The sequence below is a fragment of the Stegodyphus dumicola genome, chromosome 5 (genome assembly GCF_044657685.1).
Source record: "Stegodyphus dumicola isolate Sdum_Otavi_A_Nest chromosome 5, ASM4465768v1".
NCBI lineage: Eukaryota > Metazoa > Arthropoda > Arachnida > Araneae > Eresidae > Stegodyphus > Stegodyphus dumicola.
This window is the reverse complement of record NC_140772.1, coordinates 207,317,923-207,341,982: the sequence shown is the minus strand read 5'-3', so window position 1 is coordinate 207,341,982 and position 24,060 is coordinate 207,317,923. Positions and strand designations below refer to the sequence as shown.

Here is a 24,060-nt window from a genome sequence, read left to right as displayed (position 1 = left end):
AAGAAACTGGGTTAATTTATAATTTGTGAAGTAATGATGACACGACAATCTCATTTTAATAGAAGGGAAAAATCTTCTAGTTAAACTCCCTTTATTTGAATTAATGAATTCGTGATTCCACGACTCCACAATGCTTTTATACATGACCTTCTTATAGAAGGAATTATGGATATTGACAAAAGTGTCAATTTCCTGCTTAGTCGCAGTCTTAGCAAGGAAATCGGCTCGTTCGTTCCCAACAACACCTGTATGACCACAAACAAATGAAAATGAAACCGAAATATTTTTATCCTTTAGATTTTTCAGTTCTTTTTGAATCTCAATAATGATATTATTAGAAGAAGAAATACATTTTAAGATCTCCAAGGATGAAAGGGAATCAGTACAAATGAGATAGTCTGAAACAGCACTGTTTTGTTTAGAGACCCATTTGACGGCGAAGTTTAAGCACAAAAGTTCAGCTATGAAAACGGTACATTCATCTCTGATTCTAAATTGAAAGTGCTCAAATTCAAGACCATTTTTGAAGACAACAAATGCGAGACCAACCTTGCCATCAATTTTGCTGCCATCAGTATAGCAAGTTACAGGCGAATCATCTACGACTTTATTGCTAAACCGAATAAAATTAACAGCATTTCTTTCTGAAGGATGAGGGAGATCAGATAGAGGTAATATACAATCATACTGAGAGACAGTAGAAGCAGAAATATTTTCCTTATAAGCAATAGAATGAAGAATGGCAATGTCAAGTGGAGGAAAGCCAGAAATTGCATAAACAGACTCATAGCTTACGGTACGATATCCACATATGACCCGCAGAAGAATCCGCCTTTGAACACGTCGTAAATATTTATAATTTATCTTCTTCTTAAGCGATATACCCCAGACTCTAGAGTCATACATAATGAAGGGGGCAATTCCTTGTTTATAGATGAGCGAATGAACGTTGTAATTAATACCGTATGTGTTGCGTGCAATACGACTTAATCCACGCTGTAATTTATCACATTTCTCTGATACATAAGTTAAGTGTTGTTTCCAAGAAAATTTACAGTCAAGAAAAACCCCAAGATATTTCATTTGCTTTACCACAGTCAAAGAGGTGCCATCGAGAGATAACTGAAATGCATCATAACAGATGTTTCGCTTTTCAATAATCATAACCCTGGTTTTATCAGGATTAAAATCTAATTTAAAACCTTTTGACCAGTTGGAGGCGAAATTTAAAGTCTCTTGTGCCTGTAAAAAAGTAGCAGAAAGGTCCCTACTCTGGAAGCAAAACAAAACATCATCCGCAAAGGCTATAGTATCACAACAAGCAAGATTTTCCAGTTTTAATAGGAGATCATTAATAATAATATTCCAAAACGTAGGTCCTGAAACAGAACCTTGAGGGCAACCCCTTTCAAGGTGACGAATTGCAGAAGCCGAGCCCAATTGCAATTTGGCTGCCCGATCATTTAAAAAATCAGCAGCAAGTGAAAAAATATTCATTGGAAGTTCTACTTTTTTGAGAAGATTGAGAATACAAGGCCACCACGCATAGTCGAAGGCGCCCTTAATATCCAAAAAGACCAAAATAGTGTGCACGTTTTTCTTTTTTCCTCTCTGAACAATTTCATTCAAGCGTAAAAGAGCGTCTTCAGAACTTTTTTGAGGTGTAAAACCATACTGATTACCAGAAAGAAGGTCTCTATGGCGGAGATACCAGCAAATTCTGTTAATAAAAAGTTTTTCCAAGCACTTACCCCAAACAGGAAGTAAGCTTATACACCTAAGGTTATCTAGGCAAGGAATCCTAGACTCATTTCCTTTAGGAATAAGAATTACTTGAGCATGTTTCCAAACACGTGGGAAAATGCCAACATTTAAGCAAACGTTAAAACGTTTATGGAGAAATTGAGGAAACATTAAATGAAACTGTTTAATAATCTCGTTCGAAATAGAGTCAGGAACAGGTGATTTATTTGGTTCCAGCATAGAAATAACTGTATTAACTTCATCACAAGAAAACATAGGATCTACAAAAGAAGAATAAGCAGTACGCGCAGCTTGACGGTATTCCTTATGCAAATCATCATCATTTTCCTCTAGATCCGAGGGGAAAGATTTCTGAAGCACAGCAGTAATTGTCTCTTCTAAAGAGTTGGTTGTCTCTCCAGTGGAAAGACAAATACCAGTTATTTCAATTTTTTTCATGAAATCTCTTTTAACTCCATACGTGTAAATCTTTTTCCATACATTGCGAACATCAATGGTCGAAAGAAATGTTTTCCAAGACTGAGATTTAGCATCGGCAAGCTTTAGATTGTAAACTTTTCTATATTCAAGATATTTACTTTTATAAAGTTCTCTAAGAGGCGGATTTTTACAACGCTGAAATCTACGCCTAGAGGCATTAAGCCTTTTTCTCATACAAAAAATTTCGGCAGACCACCAAGGAACATTGTGCTTACCATGATTCCTAACAGGTATGGAAATTTGAGATGCCTGGAGAAGAACAGAACTAAAATTCTCAACAAGAGTATTTAGTCGAGAACCGTCAGTACAGTCGTTAAGAATATCAATGAAACGGGTGATGCGAGAAGAACAAAATTTTCGAAAACGATCCCAATTTGCTTTCCCTGTATTGAAGATCTTAAAAGGAACATTTGAGGTGTCTCGTAAGAACGTAGAAAGACAAAATTCAAATTCAATCATCATATGATCAGAAAGGGATTCTTTTTCAGACAGTCGCCAACTCGAAATATCCTGGAGAAGATCTGAACCAATAACAGTAACATCAATATAACTAGAACCCTGAGTTGCCTGAAACGTAGGTCCATAATCTTCATTAATAACAAATAGGTTGTTAGCAGAAATAAATTCACTCAGTTTATCTCCACGAGAGTCAGAATAGAGACTAAACCATAATTCAGATTTGCCATTAGAGTCCATACACCAAACCAGTCGATTAAGATTTTTGGACATAAAGACTTGACTAATTTTATGAAGATCTAAGTCAATGTTTCTTGAGGGTTCAAAATAGTATGAAAAAAGAGTGAGCACAGTTGAGCCAACAGTAATATCCAAGGTAACCATATTATAATCCGTATTTTTATAATCAAGAAATGTTGATAGATCACGTGATCGAATAATGATTGCCGCCTTTACATTATCAGAATTAGGATCACAATAAAGTCTATAAGTGCCAGGATATCCTGGAAGAAAATTCTTGTAATAATGAGGTTCCTGAACCAAAGCACAGTCAATATCATCAGCTTCCATATTTAAAATTAGCTGTTGTGTCGCAGATTTGGATTTATGAAGATTTAACTGCACACACTTTAGAACGCGTCTAGCCATAATCAATTCGAGATTGAATGTTCTTTCTCATAAATTCATGACTAGGACAGCATTCTGAAAAAGGTTTGTGATTAACATTCACTTTTTTATAGCTGTTATTTGTTTTATGATTGAAGCGGATGCAATTTATACAAGCTACAGCATTCCTATTCGAACAATCCCTTGCCTTATGTTCTCCAGAACAGTTAAAACAGGCTGTTCGCTCACGACATTCATCAGCACGATGGTTGTACCCAAGACACTTAAAACATCTATTGATGATAATAAAATCGTCAGTTTCACATATACTCCAATTAATTTTCAACCTGGCTTGATTCAGAATACGTTTACGAACCATGGGGTGCGTTTCAATCACAACGTGCCTCGTGAACTGGAAGGTTTTTAAAGTAAAACGAACTCTACATATACTTCTGTTTTCATCAGATTCAACAACTTCGGTATTTTGTTCAAAAATCACTTTCAGATCTTCATTAGGTATTTCATTTGGCACATTTTTTACAAGTAAAACAGGATTCCTCTTTTTTGGTAAGGACGTGTTTAATTCCGGAGACTTTTCATTAATCTCGGCTTGAAGTCGATTCCGATCATTTTCTGTTAAACACTTAACCAAGACTTTATCTTTTCCAATATTTTTCAAAGTATATACACCTAACTTAGCTTCTAATGGATTAATTTTTAGTTTAATAACTTTCTTAACATCGTCAGAAGAGCAGTTTTCAGAGTCTACAATTAAACAACAATCCGAAGAAATCAAGGATTTTTCATTAATCCTTGTAACATCAGATGGCGCCACCATACTAGCATAACTAGGTCTTGAAAAGGCGTCTTTCAAACTTTCCTTACATGCATCCATAAATTTAACAGCTTTGATACGTTCAAAATTCTTATAAATAGAAGATTTCAACTCACCCAAAGCCTGCCTGGCCTCCTCGCGAACCTGTTGATTCATATTGCATTTAGATTGAAGTGCTGATTCAATAATTTTACAGTGTTTTTCAAGAGCATCGTAAAACACGTCATCCTCCGTAGCAGCCATTGCCGTGCATGCAAATGGGGCGTTCCGGGTCGATGAAATTCTCAATCATTCATTTCTTCAAAATAATCATTATCTTGATACAAAAGGCACATTTTTCAAAACCGGAGCACAAAACAAATTATAAAAAAGCACTTTCAATAACACAGAACCAATATGCACAAAATAATAAAGACTTTTCATCACAGCACAAAACTGCCAACCAACACGGCTGCTGACATGCGCCGAACTCAACCACCAGATTGGTTTGAACACCAGATTGGTTTGAAAACTGATTCTGTGCATAGAAAAAGAACTATATCAGTTAAAACAAGCCCCGAAATGCCTAGATATTCCAAAAATAATTACTGAATTTGAAGTTCCTGATTGCCAAAGGCAAAGTTAGCAGCATTTCGACAAAAGACAACAGTGCTGCCAGATGTACTAATAATATAATGCTCGATTTACAATGACATTACAGCTAATTTTTTTAACATTATGTAATTCTGAAAAATCACTGGATTTTTTTTTTTTTTTTTTAATTTTTGGAACCAGAGGTGCTATTAGTCTCGAAACCCACTTTGCGCCCGAATCACTTTTCATATTTATTCAGCCAGACGTTATCGCGATATATTATTTAAAAAAATAAGTAATGAAGCACCTGAAAGCATGTACACTGCGAAAAAAAGGGGCTGAGAGATAGTTTTATATCTCCCGTTCTACTGGGCCGATTGACGAAATTCAACTTGCGTTTTTCATGTCTCCAAAGCGCGATTTAGGATATGTGTTACATTTATATAAAGCATTGTTCTAATATAGGTACTTTGACACAAAATCGGATATTTTCTGAAATGACATGCCTTTTTTTTTTTTTTTTTTTTCATATTTCGATTCTACGACTCAAATTATGCTAAATTTTGTAAAAATCGCACAAGATGTTTTTAAAAAATTACTTCTCAAAATTTTAGCTCCTCATTGTTAATTGACTTTTGGTATATATTTATTGATATCTCTTTTTTTATTAAACTTATTTGATTCTTCATTTCACATTTCGAAATTTACGTTCATTCCAAATAAAAAAAAAAATCCTAAAAAATGGGCGAAAACCACATTTTTTATGATTTTTTTTTTTAAATTTATATTTTTAAATAATTTTTATAATTTTTGGAAAAAAATTTTGAATTATAACCTATAAAAGTTTTACCATCATCTTAAAGTAGAGATATTTCTAAGCATACCTGCAAAAAATTACAGTTTTTTTTTATTCTAAACTTTCGAAGATATACGGGAATTTATATATTGGCGCGTTTTGAAATTTGGCATATTTGTTGAAAGCATAAGAACATCAAATGCGGTTTAGGCACTTTGTTAAAATTATTGAAAAGTAGGAACGATGTGACTTTTCTCCCTCTCCTGCACCATGGAAGTGAAAGGAAAGTAGGTTGCCGTATATTAAGAAGTTCGCCAAGTAAATTATTCTTGGCGCAAACTAAAAAAACGCGGCAAGATAAATTTTTGAATTTCTCCGTAAATTTCGCCCTAAATTTTACAAGTCGCGCTTTCGAGACGTGAAAAACGCAATTTGGATTTTTGAATTTCGACAGTCGGCACAGTAGAACGGGAAATATAGAAATGTACTTTTGGGGGGGGGCGCAGTGTACGTATGTTCCTCGCACTCGCATTGTGGAAAAACAATGGCACTAGAGCCACCGAACTTTTAATACGCTTAGTTAATTTTTTGAACTAGGGGAATTTTAGCAATTTTATGTCAATATTATTTATATTACCAAATATTTTTAAAAATGCATCAATACATCAAGCTCTGCCATCCACAATTTTAGCAGTTAGTATCAATGATTTTTTCCCCTCAAAAATTGTTTGTGAAATTAAAAATAATAATTGTACAAAAAATAACAAAACATAAGTATAATAAGCTATTTTTTCAAAACTTTTGCCCATATTCCTAGTCTAATAGTTAACTTATCTAAATCAATTGTTTGTGTTACGTTGTATATTATAGAGAAAATCATAAGATGGTCGATAAAGAAAACCATTTGTTTATTGTTGTTACTTATCCTCGAAAGATCTGACATATGTCAGATCAGCTCCAGAAGATTGTTGACCGCCAAAAAAACAATAACAGTGAGGGGATAGGATGTTAAGACCTCCTTAGAAAGTCCGATGCAACCCAGTATGTGATCCGGTGAAGCTAGATGGTTTCAGCATTTTTTATAAACGGGGCGGATTTTTCTGCCACTATCAAAGGTAAGACATTTAAGGTGCCATTTGTTAGTCTAGCCAGAGTAGTCTGGGAGCCACGATCACGTTTGATTTCCAGTAGGAAGCCAAGGGATGTTCCTGCGTACAATCCGTGCGTAGGTGGAATATGCAAACCATTCGTTTAAAAGGGCCAAATGCAAAGAAAGTGTTAGGAATCATCCGTAATCCTTACCAGAATGCAAATTAGTTGTTTAAGTATTTATTTTGAGAGTTTTGAATGCTTTAGTGCTAGAACATTAGGCAGCTTCTCTTGCAGTTTACGTCTTATTACCAGGTCTGCCAGAGATTACTTCAGCTTTAGCCATTTTGCTAGCTTACGATAGAAAGCGCCAATTAAAATACACTGACTACCAATAAGTATTTGGACACCTATGCAAATGACGATATCTGCGGTCCTAAGGTACGTCACGGACTCCGCCAGTATATATCGTGTAGGAAACAGCATCGGCTTTAGTCGTATGCAAGATGCCTCGCAGTTCGGAGCTCCCTGATTTCGAGAAAGGTATAATTATCAGGTATCACAAATATGGCCGATCCTTAAGGGACATATCTAGCGATCTGAAGTACTCAAAGTCGACAGTGGCCTATGTAATTAAGAAGTGGAAGGTGAGCGGTGATTGTCGGAATGTGCCCCGAGTCGGCAGACCAACGAAACTGGGAGATAAAGACCGACGAGTGCTGTCCAGAGAAATTCGGAAGAACCGCACCCAACCGATGGCCCTCATTCACGAGAAGTTTCAACAGCCATCCGGGAGTATTGTTTCAATGAATACCATCCGTAAGGAAGCACATCTGCTTGGTTTTCATGGTCGTGCTGTTGCCCATACGCCTTTGATCACAAAGTCCAACCGCACTTAATGTGGTGCAAAGCACATCGAAATTGGACCGTAGATCAGTGGAAACGGGTTCTTTGGAGTGACGAATCAAGGTTCACCCTTTACTGTTCGGATGGCAGGGTCTGGGTCTGGCGTTTACCTGGAGAACGTCTCCTGCCAGAATGCATTGTGCCATCAGTCAAGTTCAGCGGAGGTGGAATTATGGTCTAGGGGTGTTTCTCCTGGTATGGGCTGGGACCCTTGGTCCCCATTCATGGTAAGCTCAACTCCGATGTCTACTGCACTATTTTGGATGACAATGTGCTTCCTAAATTGTGGCAGTTTTACGGGTTGGACCCCTGTTACTTTCAGGACGACAATGCCAGTTGTCATGTTTCGACGTTAACCAAGGCTTGGTATGGTGCCAATGGAGTTCATCGAATGGACTGGCCTGCCCAGAGTCCAGACCTGAACCCTATCGAGAACCTCTGGGACGAGTTGCATCGCCGAATTCAGGGTGCACTACCCATGCAAAATCGGTGAAGGAAATTCTATGTCTTCTCCAAACCGAGTGGAAGAAAATACCACTAGCTGTCATACAAAGACTTGTGGAAAGTATGCCCCGGAGGGTCCACGCTGTAATTACCTCTCGTAGAGGCTCTACCAACTATTGATTTTGAATAAAGTTAGTTTTTCTTTTCTATCACAGGTGTCCAAATACTTATTGGTAGTCAGTGTATATAAGTCAGCTTGAGTACACCATTTTGTGTAGTCTCAGATTATGTTACTTGAAACTGTATTTCACCTTATGTTATTTTAAATGCGCGTAAATGGTGGGGTTTTATCAGTACGCACGAGTGTTGTCTTCTGTTAAAGATTTAATAAAATGGTTATTTTAACTTCGCAAAGCTCTGTCATCTTTATTCAGACTAGAGCAAAAACTGGCTAGTCACTTTAGCAGAGTCTGAAAGATACTGATTTAAGCTTCTGCACAAATAAAACCCTACATAATTAGCTACGGTATTTTAGCTAGTAATTTTTAATGAGAGTATTAACGGATATATTTTTTCAAACGTGTTGAGATATCAAAGATGGCAGACCTTCGTTTAAAGATTACTATAAGTGAAATCACATCAAAGTAAATAAGCACAGCTCAAGTGGTTTGAAGTTTAACGGAGGTTATGAATAGATTAATAACTTACTATGGTAGATCTTTGTCGAATAAAGGATACTGTAAAATTCCTGTATTAAATTCTGTAAAAGAAATTTTGTTGATGAAGAACATGCAACATCATAAAAATAAATAATGTAAATAATGTTTCATTTTCGGAGGTAACTCCATACTATTAAATACGTTTTAAAAAGCTAATGTGTCAGTTAGAAATATTAACAGTTGCATCTATACACATTCAGCAGTGGCTATAAAGAAAACCATTGTAACATGTATTCATTTTTGTAAAAGTTGTGCTGTCAAAAAACCCAATAAAGGGCATAAATTCCAACAGGCTGGCACAAATTCCTCGTGGTTTAAGGCTAAGCGCTTTTTAGTTGGTTTTGAATGAATTTGCAGTTTCCTAAAGGAAATTTCTCAAAAGCGCATGAGTTAAAAGAATTCGGAATACAAACTACGAAAATTACAGTTATTTATAAAATACTGTTACGAATTTTGTATATATGTCAATAATTTTAATCAAATTGTTAGAGACATAAGGTATTTTGTTTTGGAAGCAGGAGAAGTGAAAAATGAGCAACGGCTTTGCCGAGAATTGAGCCACGGACCTCTGGAATACGCGCCCAGGGTGCAGACCACCACACTACGAAGGCATGCTAAGAAGGGGGGAGATATACTTTATATACCCCCTTTTGAAGAGCGATTGGGGGTTTTTAGGGGACCCAATCGCCAAATCCTGGGTGTGAAGAATCATCATCCAACACCCTTTTAGTTCGGACGTCATTGTAGAGACATTAGGTATTTTTCTTTCGGAAGCAGGATAAGTGAAAAAGGAGTAACTCCTTCGCCGGGAATCGAACCATGGACCTCTGGAATACTCGCCCAGCGTGCAGACCACCCCACTACATGCTGAGAAGGCTGGAGAAATACTTTATAAATTATATGTAAATGGCAGTATCTCTTGTATAATGTAACATGAAAGATCTCAAGAGTGCGAAGCATCATCGAAAAAAGAATGTTACAGGGTTAAGTTCATTCAACAGCGAGGTAAATGACTATTTCGCCAATCGCTAAGCTGGCGACGGTTTTGGCGAATTTGTCCCAAAATTTTGTGAAAAATCACCGAAAAGTTGCATAACTGGGTGGCCGTTTGGTAACATTTTAGTCCTGTTACTTGTGTTACATGTATATTTCAGCCCTATGCCTATGTTATACTAAATACCTATAACTGGTTCCGACTCTTATGCAACTGTAACTGTATAACGCTCTCTACAACTGTAACTGTGTATGTCTTCCAGCAATTTCGAGAAATCGAAGGTACTGGAAAGTCTTCGGCTGACGGGAGAAAACTATGTAAGACTTTAGAGAGCATTAGTTTTTCAGTTCAGTTTAGCTCAGAGTTTGTCTCAGATTATTGAGAAATAACTGTGCAAGCTTGCGCATTTGAGGCTTTTTGTACTAGTTTGTGGTGAACGTCCGCAGTAATTTGAAGAACCATGTATTTGGTTTTGCTCTGTCATACTGAGAAGAGCTGTACGAGTATTTTTGTGTGAAGAGCTCCAGAACTGTAAAGTGTTTTGAAAAAATAAATTACATCAAGCTATCATCGATCCTGTGTGCATTCAATTTGTTATGAATTCATACGCATGTAACTATATTAAAGTTTTATTACTTTCCTTATTTTCGTGTGTTTTAATTAATAATTTCAGATGTGGACTGACGTTTAAATTACAATGAGAGTAATTTTCGTCAAATATTTACCCAACTTCTTCAGCTCTAGTATCCCCAAATTACATTTATGTGATTAGGTGTTGGTGTATTTAATTATGGTAAAGACACTAGGGCTATCTGCCTAAGGGGAGGGATGCCTCCGTGGAGGACTTCCTAAGGGAAACTGGCTCGTATACACGTTGCACATGGGGAAAACCACGAAAACACCCATGCAGCCAGCCCGTTCGCGGGATTCGAACCTCGGACCGAACTACCAGTGTTCAGCGACTTTACCGCTCGGCCGCTGGTGGGCCTTATGTGATTAGATACTGGTATACTGCGAGAAAAAAAAGGAACAGTTCTATATCTCCCGTTCTACTAGGACGATTGACGAAATTCAACTTGAGTTTTTCATGTCTAGAAAGCGCGACTTAGGATATGTGTCAGATTTAAATATAGCATTGTTCTAATTTAGGTATTTTGATACAAAATTGGACTTTTTCTGAAATAACATACCAACGTTTTTCCATATTTCAATTCTACGACTCAAACTACACCAAACTACCAAGTTTTGTAAAAATCGCTAGAGTAGTTTTTAAAAAAATTAGCTATCAAAATTTTAGCTCCTCAGTGTTTATTGAGTTTGGTGTATATTTATTAATCTCTCTTTTTTTATTTAACTTATTTGATTCTTCCTTTCACATTTCGAAATTTAGGTTCATTCCAAATAAAATTCGTCCATTTTTTATGATTTATTTTTTAAATTTGTATTTTTAAATAATTTTTACACATTTTTCAAAACAAAAAATTTGAATGATAAGCTATAAAAGTTTTCTCATCATCTTAAAGTAGACGTATTTCTAAGAATACCTGCAAAAAATTAGAGTCTTTTATTCAAAATTTCCTAAGATATACGTGCATTTACATTTTGGCGCATTTTGAAATTTGGCCTACTTATTATAAGCGATAATAATGGAAACGTGGTTTACGCACTTTGCTAAAATTATTTGAAAGTATGAACTATGACATTTTCCCGCTCGTGGACAATGAAGAAAAATTAAAGTAAAATAGGTTACTATAAATTTCGAAATTCCGTTTCATTCCAAATAAAGTTCACCCATTCTTTTATGATTTATTTTTTAAATTTGTATTTTTAAATAATCTATAAAATTTTTACCATCATCTTAAAGTAGAGGTATTTCTAATAATACCTGCAAAAAATTACAGTTTTGTTACTCAACATTTCCGAAGATATACGTTAATTTATAAATTGGGGCGTTTTGAAATTTGGCATATTTGTTGAAAGTGATATAACATCAAATGTGGTTCAGACACTTTGCTAAAGTTATTTGAAAGCAGGAACGATGTGACTTTTTTTCAACTCATGCGTAGTGTAAAAAGGTAGGAAAGAGGTGCCTATAATGGAAAGGAAAGGAAAATTGGTTGCCACATATTAAGAAGTTCGCCAAGTGAATTATTCTTGGCGCAAACTGAAAAAATTGCGCCGAGACAAATTTTTAAATTTGTCCATAACTTTCGCATCAAATTTTACAAAATTTAATATCTAGGCATAATTTGAGTTGTAGAATAGAAATATGGAAAAATATTTGTATGTTATTTCAGAAAAAGTCCGATTTTGTGTCAAAATACCTATGTTAGAACAATGCTATATATAAATTAAATATACATGCTATATATGTATATCCTAAATCGCGCTTTCGAGGCATGAAAAACTCAATTTAAATTTCGTCAATCGGCCCAGTAGAACGAGATATACAGAAATGTGCTTTTTTTTGTGTGTGTGTGTGCAGTGTACATTATTAGGAGCATTTTTCAACATTTCAAAATGGATAGTTGTAATAAAAAAGAGAAAATTCCTTTTTAAAATTAAATTAGGATATTATTTTTCTGTATGTAATTTAAAGAAAAATATAAATGTTAAAACTGGAAACGTTAAAACTCTCATTTGTCTAAATAAATTCCCTAAAATTATCTTCATTTAGCAAGAAAATTAACTATATACAAATTTTGAAAACTTCTTTTATGAAAGCAATATCTTCAGATAGTTTTCAGCAATATTACATTTGAAAATAAGAATAAAATTTAAAATAACTACATTTTATCCAATGTTGAAAAAATAATTTGTTTTCTTTTCATGTACCGTTAATTTTTATAAAGTTATGTTTGGTTCCTGGATTCAAATACTTCTATAATTTATCTTTTTCACGGTGCTTATTTAAGTTCATTGCTATAAAATTACTCTTCATTGTATTAATGAGAATATAAAAAAGGAAGGTGAGAAGAAGAATATGAATTCACCAATGCTGTTTTGGTAGAAGTTGTAAAATGCATTTGCTTCAGCTGCTCGTATATGTTGCATTCCCCTGCAAGTATAAAAAAATAATAATAATAATATATGATAGATAAATAAAATGTCTCTTTTCATAGATAATATTTTGCTTGACCAATAAAAATCATTCAAGGATTGAAAAAAAAGGCGATCGTTGAAGGATTGTCAGTAATTGGGAGTCGAATTTCTAGGAATTTAATGCGTTTCATTTTAAGAACTAGTTTTTACTTACAGTTTTTTTGTTTGTGATAAACAATAGATAGCATATGAAACGTTTCTGACAAATTAAAAATATTTCACTAATACAGTCATTTAAAAATCTGAAATATGTCATTAAATATTTTTAATACATTACATCCATTGGTCTTTGTTGCTACGGAAAAGGCAGAAGATGACCCACCTAACATGACCATTGCAAATTGGTTTTCTTGTACAATAAGTATCATTAAAAGTAGCAGCAGATATATGAATTAATTAGAAGTCAAACAACAAAAGTCAGCATTATATTAGCAAATGTTCACAGGACTAGTTTCGATGATTTTATCGAATCGTCATCCTCAGCTGCCAAAGCGCAAATGAGCCAGATAAGATATACACTGGTGTGCAAAAATTAAGGACGAGCCGGTTTCTTCAATATAACTTTGTACAAAAGCTTTCCAAATCAACACATTTAATACCGTAAGATCCCCTATACGTAAGGACATGAGTAATGTAAGCAACACTTACTAAAAGAGAAATCAGAGGGATAAAAAGAAGCTTTATTGAAAAAGTAGCATGGAGCGCAATGCGACTGAAGGCTGAAACATCCCTGTGATGGGTGTCCAGCGAGAAACATCCGGTCTTTAATAGGGGATATGATCTCCCCTGACTGCTAGGCAGGTTTCACAGCGTCTGCCCATGTTGAGAATGAGGGTGTCAATGAGTTGTTGAGGCATTGCTGCCCATTCGTCTTGCAGCGCCAATCAAAGCTCCGGAATCGTTACTGGTGGTAAGGTACGAGCTGCCAAGCGTCTGCCTAGAAAATCCCATACATGCTGGATGGGATTGAGATCCGGAGATCGTGCCGGCCAATCCATACGTTCAATATCCTCACTCTCTAAGAGTTGTTCGGCAGCTACTGTGCGATGACATGGTGCATTGTCGACCGTGAAAAGGAACTGCGGACCCATAGCGCCTCTAAAAAGACGCACATATGGAAGAAGAATCTCGTTACAATAACGGGTCCCGTTGACTGAACCTGCGTCGAAGATGTGAAGGTCTGTACGACTACCAAGCATGATGCCTCTCCAAACGAGAACACCGCTATTTCCATACCTGTCCCTTTCAGTGATGTTCGAGGGATGATTGCGACTTCCCCGCTCTCTCCAGATGAGTATGCGATGAGAATCGCTGCTCAGACTGAATCTGCTCTCATCTGTAAAGAGTACTCGTCCCCATTCATTGTCTCTCCAATTCTGGTGTTCCCGGCACCACAGAGAACGCCTTCTCCGATGGGCAGGCGTTAGAGGTACACACCGTACAGAGCGTCGTGCAAACAGACCACCACCGTGCAGTCTTCTAGCCACGGTAAAACGCGATATCGGTCGTCCAGTCGCCTGTGTCGTGTGTCTGGCCATTTCTCCCGCTGTCTGCCGCCTGTTTCTTCTAGCTTGTAAGGCAATATACCGGTCATCTGCGGGTGTGGTTCCTCGTGGACGACCACTACTAAACCCCCGGATAGCTGTTCCTGTAGTTTGAAATTGTCTCCAAAGTCGTGAAACGATGCTGTGAGCAATTCCGAACTCTTCAGCCACACTTGTCACACTGCGGCCTTCCTCCAACTTCCCAATGATTCGACCTCGGGTAAAAGCATCCAGATGTCGTCTAACAGATTGATTATTCGCCATTTCTCGCTGAGGCAGCAACTCGGTGTGATTTTAACTGCTATACGGCGTGCAATCTCTTTGCCAGAAATACTGATCTTACACCGACAACATGCTTTATACAACTCAGACACTCCCCCATTACATCTACCTGCATATCTGCGGATGTGCTACCGTAAATCACCTTACTTAATCTCCTGATTGATCTTTCTGTCCGCTCTGCCTCTTCGTTCAGCTGATATGCTAATTTTTCGACTTCGTCCTTAATTTTTGCACACTAGTGTAGTGATTAGATAAGGTAAGAATGGATAGACAAGAGTTAGGCTACTGGCGCCATCTATTGATAAAACGAGAACTAAAGCATAATTTCCGTAACCGCTGAAGGCAAAGATGGATTGGAATTAGAATCGTTAACTAGAACAGAAAGATTTTTTGAATGTAAAACGCCTCTAGAAAACCTAATTCACCAATGGAAGATGTTTTCTGAATTAATGTCTTCAAAGTTTCGCTTCAAAACCGTCCGATAGCATGAATTACCTACAGAGAAATTTGTCACTTCAAGAAAACTGGAAAATAATGAACTACCCTTTCACCCGATAAAGTGTTTCTTTGCTTAATCAGTTATGGCAAAGTATGCATGAAGACTATCTACCTAAGAGTAGGTACCCAGCGTGCAGACCACTACGCTACGAAGGCATGCTAAGAAGGTGGGAGAAATATCTTATAACACAAAATACCCCTACAGCCACGCCCTTCCACGGGATTCGAACATCCTCTGCTCAGTAATTTCATACATTCGACCACTGGTGGTCATTTAGATACTGTATAGAGTCATTAGGTTTTTTTTTTTTTAAGCAGGAGATGTGAAAAATGAGCAGGCGAACCCTGGACCTCTCGAGTACGCATCGAGTATACTTCCAACTACACCACGAAATCATGCGGAAAGGAGGGAGAAAATACCTCATTATTGAAATTGCTTCCTTAACTGTAATTAGTTCAAAGAGGCACTTTGCACAGAAGGGCTATTAATTTCGGTTTAGTATTTTGCGTCGTCCACTATAAAACGACGTTTCACTTTTCCAATTGTTGCTGCCAAATATTAGAGCCCTGAATTATATTTTTTAAAAATTAAATAATGAAGAATCTGCATGAATGCATGTATGTTTCTCGCACTGTGAAAAATCAACGGTACCCAGAGACATAAAATTTTGAATAACGTCGTTCTCCACTCAAATATGGGCATCTGGAAGTCCCAATTTGGAATTTGTTTTCTTGTCTATTTCACACTTTGTAAAACTTTAACCAATTTTTGATTAAGAAACTCAACGAGTTGAAAGAAAACAATGGCAACACTGTATGGGGGAAAAAATTATGTGCGCAAGACCGCGTATCGGAAATTCTCAAGATATGCTCCTTTTAAATACTTTGCGATATTGCTGTTGAACTGAATTTTATAGTTTGTGAGATTCTCCACTGTGTACCTTAAGTTACAGTTGAATGTGAAGATCTTAAGAACTAGTAAGCGAATAATCGCTAGAGTTCGTGAGACAGTAATGAAAACTTGGAAAGGATTAAAAGGCCCTTTATTGTTCAAATAAGATTTAACAGAACTCCGTCGTGGAGTTGTACAGCAAAGCCTCCACTCGGGCTTCAACTTAGGAAACTAAGAATTAAAACTAAACTAATCTTTACTAAAAAGATATAGCCGAAGCTATCAAGATTCTAATGGAGTTTTACTCCTTAACGCTAACTGACTGCGAAGCTATCAAGGGCCTAAAGTACGGCCTAGCGTAACAATAGCTTAAGAGAGAGTAGGCTAAAATGACCAGGATCTCTGCTCTTTGACTAAGACAGTAGAACTTCGCGGTTAAATACCACTCTTCCTCGTTTTCATTCAAAGGTCATTCTACAACTACGTTCTGGCCGGAAATGATAAGTTGAAATTAAGAAGCGATAGGAAAGGAAGTTTAAATCAAAATTTAACTGTTAAAAAAATTAACATAATCCTTACAAGTCTAAAATTTGTATTATTAAGGTATTAGGATTTACACCTTTACTATGTATAACCTATTATCGTTTTATTTATTATGTATTCATCCATTATGATTATTAGTACCTCTTTTATATGTTGAAAATTCTATATTCAAGTTTATGTTAAACATAAATAGAAATTTGATATTAATGTGTAATTTGAAACTGATGTAAAATTAGAATTATGTAAAGAATATGTTAAAAATAGCCGTCTTATGGCAATGTAAAAAGTCCTATGTGTTAAAAGTATGCTTTGTATAGTCTTTGTAAAGACCAGGGGTGGCCAACCTGCGGCTGAAGGATTATTTGTGGCTCTCGATAAATGTACCCTAGTTCCCTTTTCATTTTTGTGTTATTATACTTTAAAAAATTATTATCGTTCCGTATGTGTTTCAAAATGTCTTTTAAATTACAGACAACAAATATGAAAGACTAAGTGCAACGTTGTAACAAATTCCATTTCCGTCCATCGTCTCTTGATTTTTTTTCTGAATCCATTTGAAATTAACATAATTCAAGGTGAGTTTCCATTTCCAATATATACGTTTCCATTTCCAATATAATTATGACCAAAAAGCATCTGGAGAATTAGAATTAATAGAGGTGCAAGAAGATCAAGCTCTACAATTAAAATGTAAACCGACGCCGATGACTGAATTTTGCAAATTTGTATCATAATTGAAGTATCCTGAATTAAATAAGGCTGCTTGTCGAATTATTTCAATATTCGGAACAACGTACTTATGTGAATCATTTTATTCCACTTTAAAATTCGTGAAATCCAAACACCGATCAGTGTTAACTAACCAGCATCTCAAAGAATTACTGAGAAGTGCTGTCACCAATTATTCACCAAATTTTAAAGAATTATAAAAGAAGTAAAATAAATGTGCTTAATTTTTTTAATTTAAATTCAATACATATATTTTGTATTTTTATTTATATGTTTTCAATAAATATAATTTCTGTAAAATTTTTGTTAATACCTTTATTGCATACCTTTTAATTACGTATTTAATTGCGGCTAGCGAAAAATTTCAAATTCTGAAAAATGGCTCGGACTATCAAGGGGCTTGGCCACCCCTGGTATAGACTTTACTTGTAAATCAGCCACACTATATGGAAATGTAAATTATTAATAAATACTAGATGAGGGCGGACGTGGGCAAAACCGATTAACCGTAATGGTAGAGGTAGGGTGCCCACATCCTCTGTTACTACTAATACTACTACAAGTCTAAGTGCGAAGAAAATTGTATTTAATAAATAAAGGTAACACACAAAACGTTAAAAAATGCCCCTTTCGGCGGAATAAAAAATCTGAAGCCTCTCAGATTTTATTTTACTTCATATTTTAAGCAAAATATCAAAAAAATTAATTATCAGTAAGTAGAAAGCTACATACTGTCCTTTTACGAAAGGTATACGAAGCCGAGAGAAGGAGAATTGGGTTGACCATCTGTGAGCTTCCAATGCGTTGTCAAAATAATTTTCGTTGTTCAACAACAACTGTAACAAGAATTAAAGGATGCTAGAAACACTTTAAAATGCTTAAATTTTATACGTAACTGTTTTATACGTAACTGTTTTTAATTCACATTTCATACGTTAAATTTTATACGTAACTGTTTTTAACTCACATTTCATACGTTACGTAACTCTTTTTAACTAACTTAACTTGTATTTATTAAGGTACTTACGTTTCGATATACATCATCTAAGACGTAAGTATTATTCAAAAACACTTTCGGTACTCCAATCTGGAATGTCGCAGCAGAAAACTAAAAGATTTAAAAACGTTATGTACCTCTTCTAAATATACATCATTACAAAATTGAACATCCACATTTTATGGTTAAAATTAATAAAAATTTTACTATATTTTATGGCAAAATATTCAGACCATAATTTTTAATTTCGTACAATAATCTCAAATGAGAAACTCAAGCCTTTAAATTTTGAAACTGAAGTACAAAAACACCCTAGAGTAACTAAAAGTTTTGAAACGTTTCTTTCCGAAATAGATGAAATGTTTTAAGGTTTCTTTTCAATATTTTACAAAATTCCAGCCAAAAGTGGTTTATTCTTCAAAAATTAATATATTTGACTAGTAAGAACATTAAGATATTCGTACGCAGTGTGGATCACTTTACTTTGAATTTGCTTTTCACCTGTAACATAACATTATAATGTGAATTTGATTTTCATCCTTGCCCGAAATGTCATTAAAAATTAACTAATATTGGAATTTTCCTCAAGTTGAGCTTTGAAGTATATCTTTAAATTAATTTGTTTGAGATAAAACGAACGATACATTACAACGAATCTTTAAACATATGAAAATTCAGACGAACTTTTACATGTTTAAAGATATATTACGTGTTTAAAGCCTGAAGTGCACAACTGCAAAATATTCGTTTAAACTGTATTCTCCAGCGTGGCGGTCAAGCTTAAAGTAAAAATGGCGTTGGAACATCCTATCTGATTTAATTTGAAACTTCCAATCAGCTAAGAATTTTCTCAATCTTATGACGTTGTAAGGTTTAATTTGAGTTTTTAGCAGTTATTTTTAAGTTAAAGCTTCTTTCGTATCCATCCTAATTTCAGCTTATACTTTCCTACCAGAATGTGATTTCAGAATCGCGTTTAATGCAAACGAGTAGCAGTAGTATTTGAGTCGAAGTTCCACTCACTTCCGGAGAGAGAATCAGAATTTTTGACTAGCGCGCGTTTGCTTTTTAGCCACATCTCTCTAAGCTATTACTACACTCGGCCGTACAAACCTTGATAGCTTCGCTAGCAAATTCCATATTTAGGGACCAACTAGTTAGATTTATGTTAACTTCGGCTACATCTCTTTAGTTAAGTTCTTATTTCTTACACTTTGAGTTTAAGCCCAAGCAGAGGCTAGGCTGTACGCCCTGAGAAAGGGGCCTACCGTATACTTATATTTTGAGAAATAAAGAGTATTTAACCTTTCTTGAGTTCTACGCGTCAGTTTCTGGACTCAAGCGATTGTTCCCTTAGCAGTTCACTAGATTCCTCCAAAGGGCGAAAGGGCGGTACTCCACAACGTAATCATCTAGTTTACAAAAATACATTTTATGCCACTTTGCTTTTAAGAAAGGTTTGCATTAATATCTTTTATTGGTTAACGAAAGAGAACGTTATTGCTTTTATTGCTCACAACAAAGAAAATTCTTTAAAAATTAAAGAATTTTGGCTTTCACATACAAGCTAAAAATGTATCTGACATTCCACTTTTGTTGTGCAAGTTGACTGCAGAAAAGAATAATTTTCATTGCGAAAGTAGATACAGACTTGAAGATAGTTGGATTGCCTACAAGGAACCGGATGATATAATAAAATGTATTAATCGAAGCAATCAACCATACTACTGTACTTTCATATCAACTAGATTATACAAAAATATCACGACTTTCGATACTGAGGTAGAAAATTTTAGAACTTATAGACTGATTGATGTGTACATACAAGCAATGATAAAATATCAATATATATGTTTTGTGTTCTTTATCTTTCTTTAACATACTAGGCTCTATATATTCCATTAATAAATCTTTCACTATTCAGCTTAACTAAATATCTTCACAGCCACTATTTTTCCTTTTTTAACGAGTTCGTTGTCTTCTAAATTTTGGAAGTTAAGATGAAACTTCATAATTACTACGTGCTATTGCTTTTTTTATGGACTGCCTAAAAAAGTTCTTTTCTTTTTATCCGATTTTAGATTTTAATAATTAGTTAGTAAGATTTGATAGGTTTTGTCTGGAAATCTATAAACATTCAAAATATTTTTATCGAAATTCACGACAATGGTTTATTCGGTATACACCATTCAGGTTTAACAAAGATTTCAAGAATCTCTCTAATTCCATAAAGCGATAAAATCCAGTAATATCAGAGAAAAAGATAAACACGATAAAAACCTTTTCTTGAGCTCCTTTCTTAGTTTCTTCGTCCAACCAATTATTATTTTCTATGAAATAAGAGATCACGCTGAAAAGGAAATTAACCTCTTCTTCTGCCTGGAAGACAAGTAAAAATATTTTACACGAGCACGTTTTTGTTACAACAAAGCAAAGAAATTACCTCCACGTTCTACTGAACCAATTGATGAATTTCAAATTGCGTTTTCCATGACTCTAAAGCGCGACTTCGGATATGTATTAGATTCATATATGGCTTTGCTCCAACATAGGTATTTTGACACAAAATCGGACTTTTTCTGAAATAACATATCAGTTTTTTTTCCATATTTCGATTCTAAGACTCAAATTATGCCTAGATATTAAATTATGTAATTTTGGTCAGAAATTTCAGAAAAAATTAAAAAATTTATCTTGGCGCACTTCTTTCAGATTGCGCCAAGAATAATTAATAATTCGTTTGGCTAACTTCTCAATTTACAGGTTCAGAGTGTAGTGCAGCGGACACCCATTGTTTAACCATTGGTAATGTGGGTATTGTCCAACTGTACTATCTCTATATTTGAACACTATAATTTTTTTAAAGAATTTTGACATATTTACAAATTTTTACATATGATTACAATATAGTTGTGACATATTATGCCTTTCATACTCGAATACATAATGGTAAATATAGATATAGCATAATGGTAAATACAGAACATAAAGGCAAATATATAACAAAAAGGCAAATATATAACATAAAGATAAATATATAACATATTGAGACATAATCGCATACATATAACAATACATTTACGAACATATATAAGTAAATGTATAGCATGATTATATACATAAACGCAAAGAGCACTTTTTTTGGACTGTATTGTAAGGATCTTAAGTTTTACTAACGTTTATTTTATTTTAAATCTTTACTATCACTTCTTATTTTCTACTTCCGGCCAGAATTATAGCGTGAAGGAGTTTATGCAAAGTTGTCTGGCGAACGCCAAGTATTTAAGTGTGGCCTTTTTGCCAAGAGTGAGAGAGGAAGCCGTGAGTTCGAAGCAGGCCGCTTACCTTAGAAGTTACGCAGTTGCTAATTGCCTTCCAGGCCAGAGGTATTAATCCTCTTGAATAATTAAACGTATTGTAGTGTTCACAGTCTCTGTGCTACATACGCTTCCTGTTATTATAAGGCCAATCTTATTCTAAAGTTAAATTAGAGTTTAGTTTTATTTTGATATCTTTTAAGTTAGACCCCGAGTGGAGGGTCATTGTATTCCGAAGTACGGAAGTCATTGTATATAAAGAAAAATAAAGGGTTTTGTATACCCTTCGTCTGTATCCTGTCTACTTACTACAATTAGTGAACATAGCTTTAGTAAGCTCTCTGTTCTAGTCAGGTCATTGTATGTTTCCGAAGAAGGTTAGAAGAAACATTGAACCTGATAGTGGCGCCCGACGAAGAATAACCATGGCCGAGTTTCAGGAAGAACCTGTGCTGCCTGCAGAAACAGCTCAGAATCCAGAAATGCCAGCTGCCGCCCTGGAAGGATTTGGGTACATCGTCCAGACCATGCGCGCTTCGATGAAACCAGAAGCAACATTTAATGGAAACTCACAGGTAACCAGTTTTTTGGAAAAATTGGATGACCACTTCATGCTCTACCCCGTGCACGAGTTTCAAAAAGTTACCTTAGCTACCAGCGCTTTGAGGGGCCAAGCGCTTAACTGGTTCAAATGTATCGGCAGAAGTCTCTTGGGTAAAGCAGGAAGTCCCACCTATACTTACGAAAATTTCAAGACTGCCCTACTAAAAGCCTTCCCTGTTGTAAGGGATCGTGCGAAATTAGAAACAGAACTTTTCAGTATATATCAACAAAGAATGGAAAACCTCTCGAGCTTTATTTTAAGAAAAATTCACGTTTTCAAGCTCTTGTATGGAAACCGTCCGGATCCTGAAATAATTCAAGTGATTTTGCCGAGGTTACTACCCCAAGTGCAAGACTTTATTGAATTACGAAATCCGACTACACTGGAAAAGTTATTTGAGCTAGCAATGCAGTTTGAAAGTAGAAGAACGGCGGACGTCGAAAGAAGACGCCAATATCAACAGCGAAACCAATTTGGTACGCCAAGACTACAGCAAACTCAAGCACATGGCTACGGAGAAAAAGCGAATCAGTGGGCAAGGAAACCCGAGCATTCAAAAACAGCCGGCGAACGTCGACAGTTCAATAGCAACCCAGGAAAAAAGTCTCAAGGCCAGTGGAGAAAGAAGGAAAGCACCGAAAGGAAAAATAATTTAAACTAAAACGGATTTCTGCTGACGAGAGGGTGCGGAAATCCGAAGGCCACGAAAACCCCTCTTCCTACAAGTTAAATACAGTAATGGTGAAAAATTTAACTCTTCCGAAGATTGAAGTCTTGGTAAATAATATCCCGGCCACCGCACTCCTGGATACCGGCGCGCAGTGTTCCTGTGTGGCAGAAGTCTTTTTTAGAAAGTATTTTCGCAAATACCGCATATATAATGCGGATAATACAACAGTATTAGCGGCGCAAGGAGAACAATGTAAGTGCGTAGGTAAAGTACCTTTGTACATCCGTATCAAGGACGAACAAGTAAAGGTGATGTTTTTTATAGTAAAGAATTTGGAAGCAAATTTAATCCTAGGAATAGACTTTCTTTCAGACGCACAAGCTACACTGGATTTTAATGCAGCGTCCCTTAAGCTGACGATGAAACCAGTGCGTGTAGAAAAGGTTGAACCGCCAAGGTTAAATCTTGACCACCTGCCTAATGACGAGCAAGATAGAATCCGACAAGTGGTAAGTGAATTTGCTTCCTTATTTAGTGATATTCCAGGATTTACTCAGGTTACTAACCATAGTATTGACACCGGAGATGCATTGCCGGTTCGTCAAAAACCATACCGGTATGATAAGAATAAGGAAAAAATTATAGAATGGCATATTACCGATATGCTACGTAAAAAGATCATAACGCCTATCTCAAGTAGTTATGCTAGTCCGGTGGTTTTATGTAAGAAAAATAATGATTATCCTTTGGAGCATCCAAAAAGGTGGAGATTCGCTATTGATTACCGTAAATTAAATTCCATAACGAAATATCCGGTATATCCGTTACCGATCATAGAAGAAATTTTAAGGAACATAAAATCAACCAAATTTATGACGACTTTAGACTTAACGAATGGTTATTTTCAAATAGGGGTCAGGCCTGAGGACGTGCCTAAGACTGCTTTTATAACCAAGTCTGGCACTTATGCATTTTTGCGAATGCCGTTTGGCCTTTCAGGAGCCCCAGCAACATTTCAGCGATGCATGGACATTGTGTTAAGACCTGTTCTTGGAAAGTCCACATTTATCTATTTAGATGATATCATTATTACTAGTGGTAATCTCGACCAACATATACAGGATTTAGGACAGGTGTTTTCTTTATTAAATGAGGCCGGTCTAAAAGTTAATGTCGAAAAGTGCAAATTTGCAGCCCCTGAATTAAAATATTTAGGTTAC

The 24,060-nt window shown here is 35.6% G+C and overlaps 1 protein-coding gene across 1 annotated transcript in view; it reads right to left on the bottom strand.

Annotated features, from left to right (window-relative positions):
- The window catches only part of LOC118194541 (neprilysin-2-like), a 106,605-nt gene that overhangs the window by 26,316 nt on the left and 56,229 nt on the right, over positions 1–24,060 (bottom strand). The window contains exons 11-15 of the mRNA XM_085817868.1: positions 20,530–20,628; positions 18,280–18,360; positions 17,985–18,088; positions 12,656–12,720; positions 8,658–8,709 (exon numbers count right to left, since the gene is read on the bottom strand). Coding sequence (XP_085673994.1) covers positions 8,658–8,709; positions 12,656–12,720; positions 17,985–18,088; positions 18,280–18,360; positions 20,530–20,628 — 401 coding nt within the window. The remainder of the gene's footprint in view (positions 1–8,657; positions 8,710–12,655; positions 12,721–17,984; positions 18,089–18,279; positions 18,361–20,529; positions 20,629–24,060) is intronic.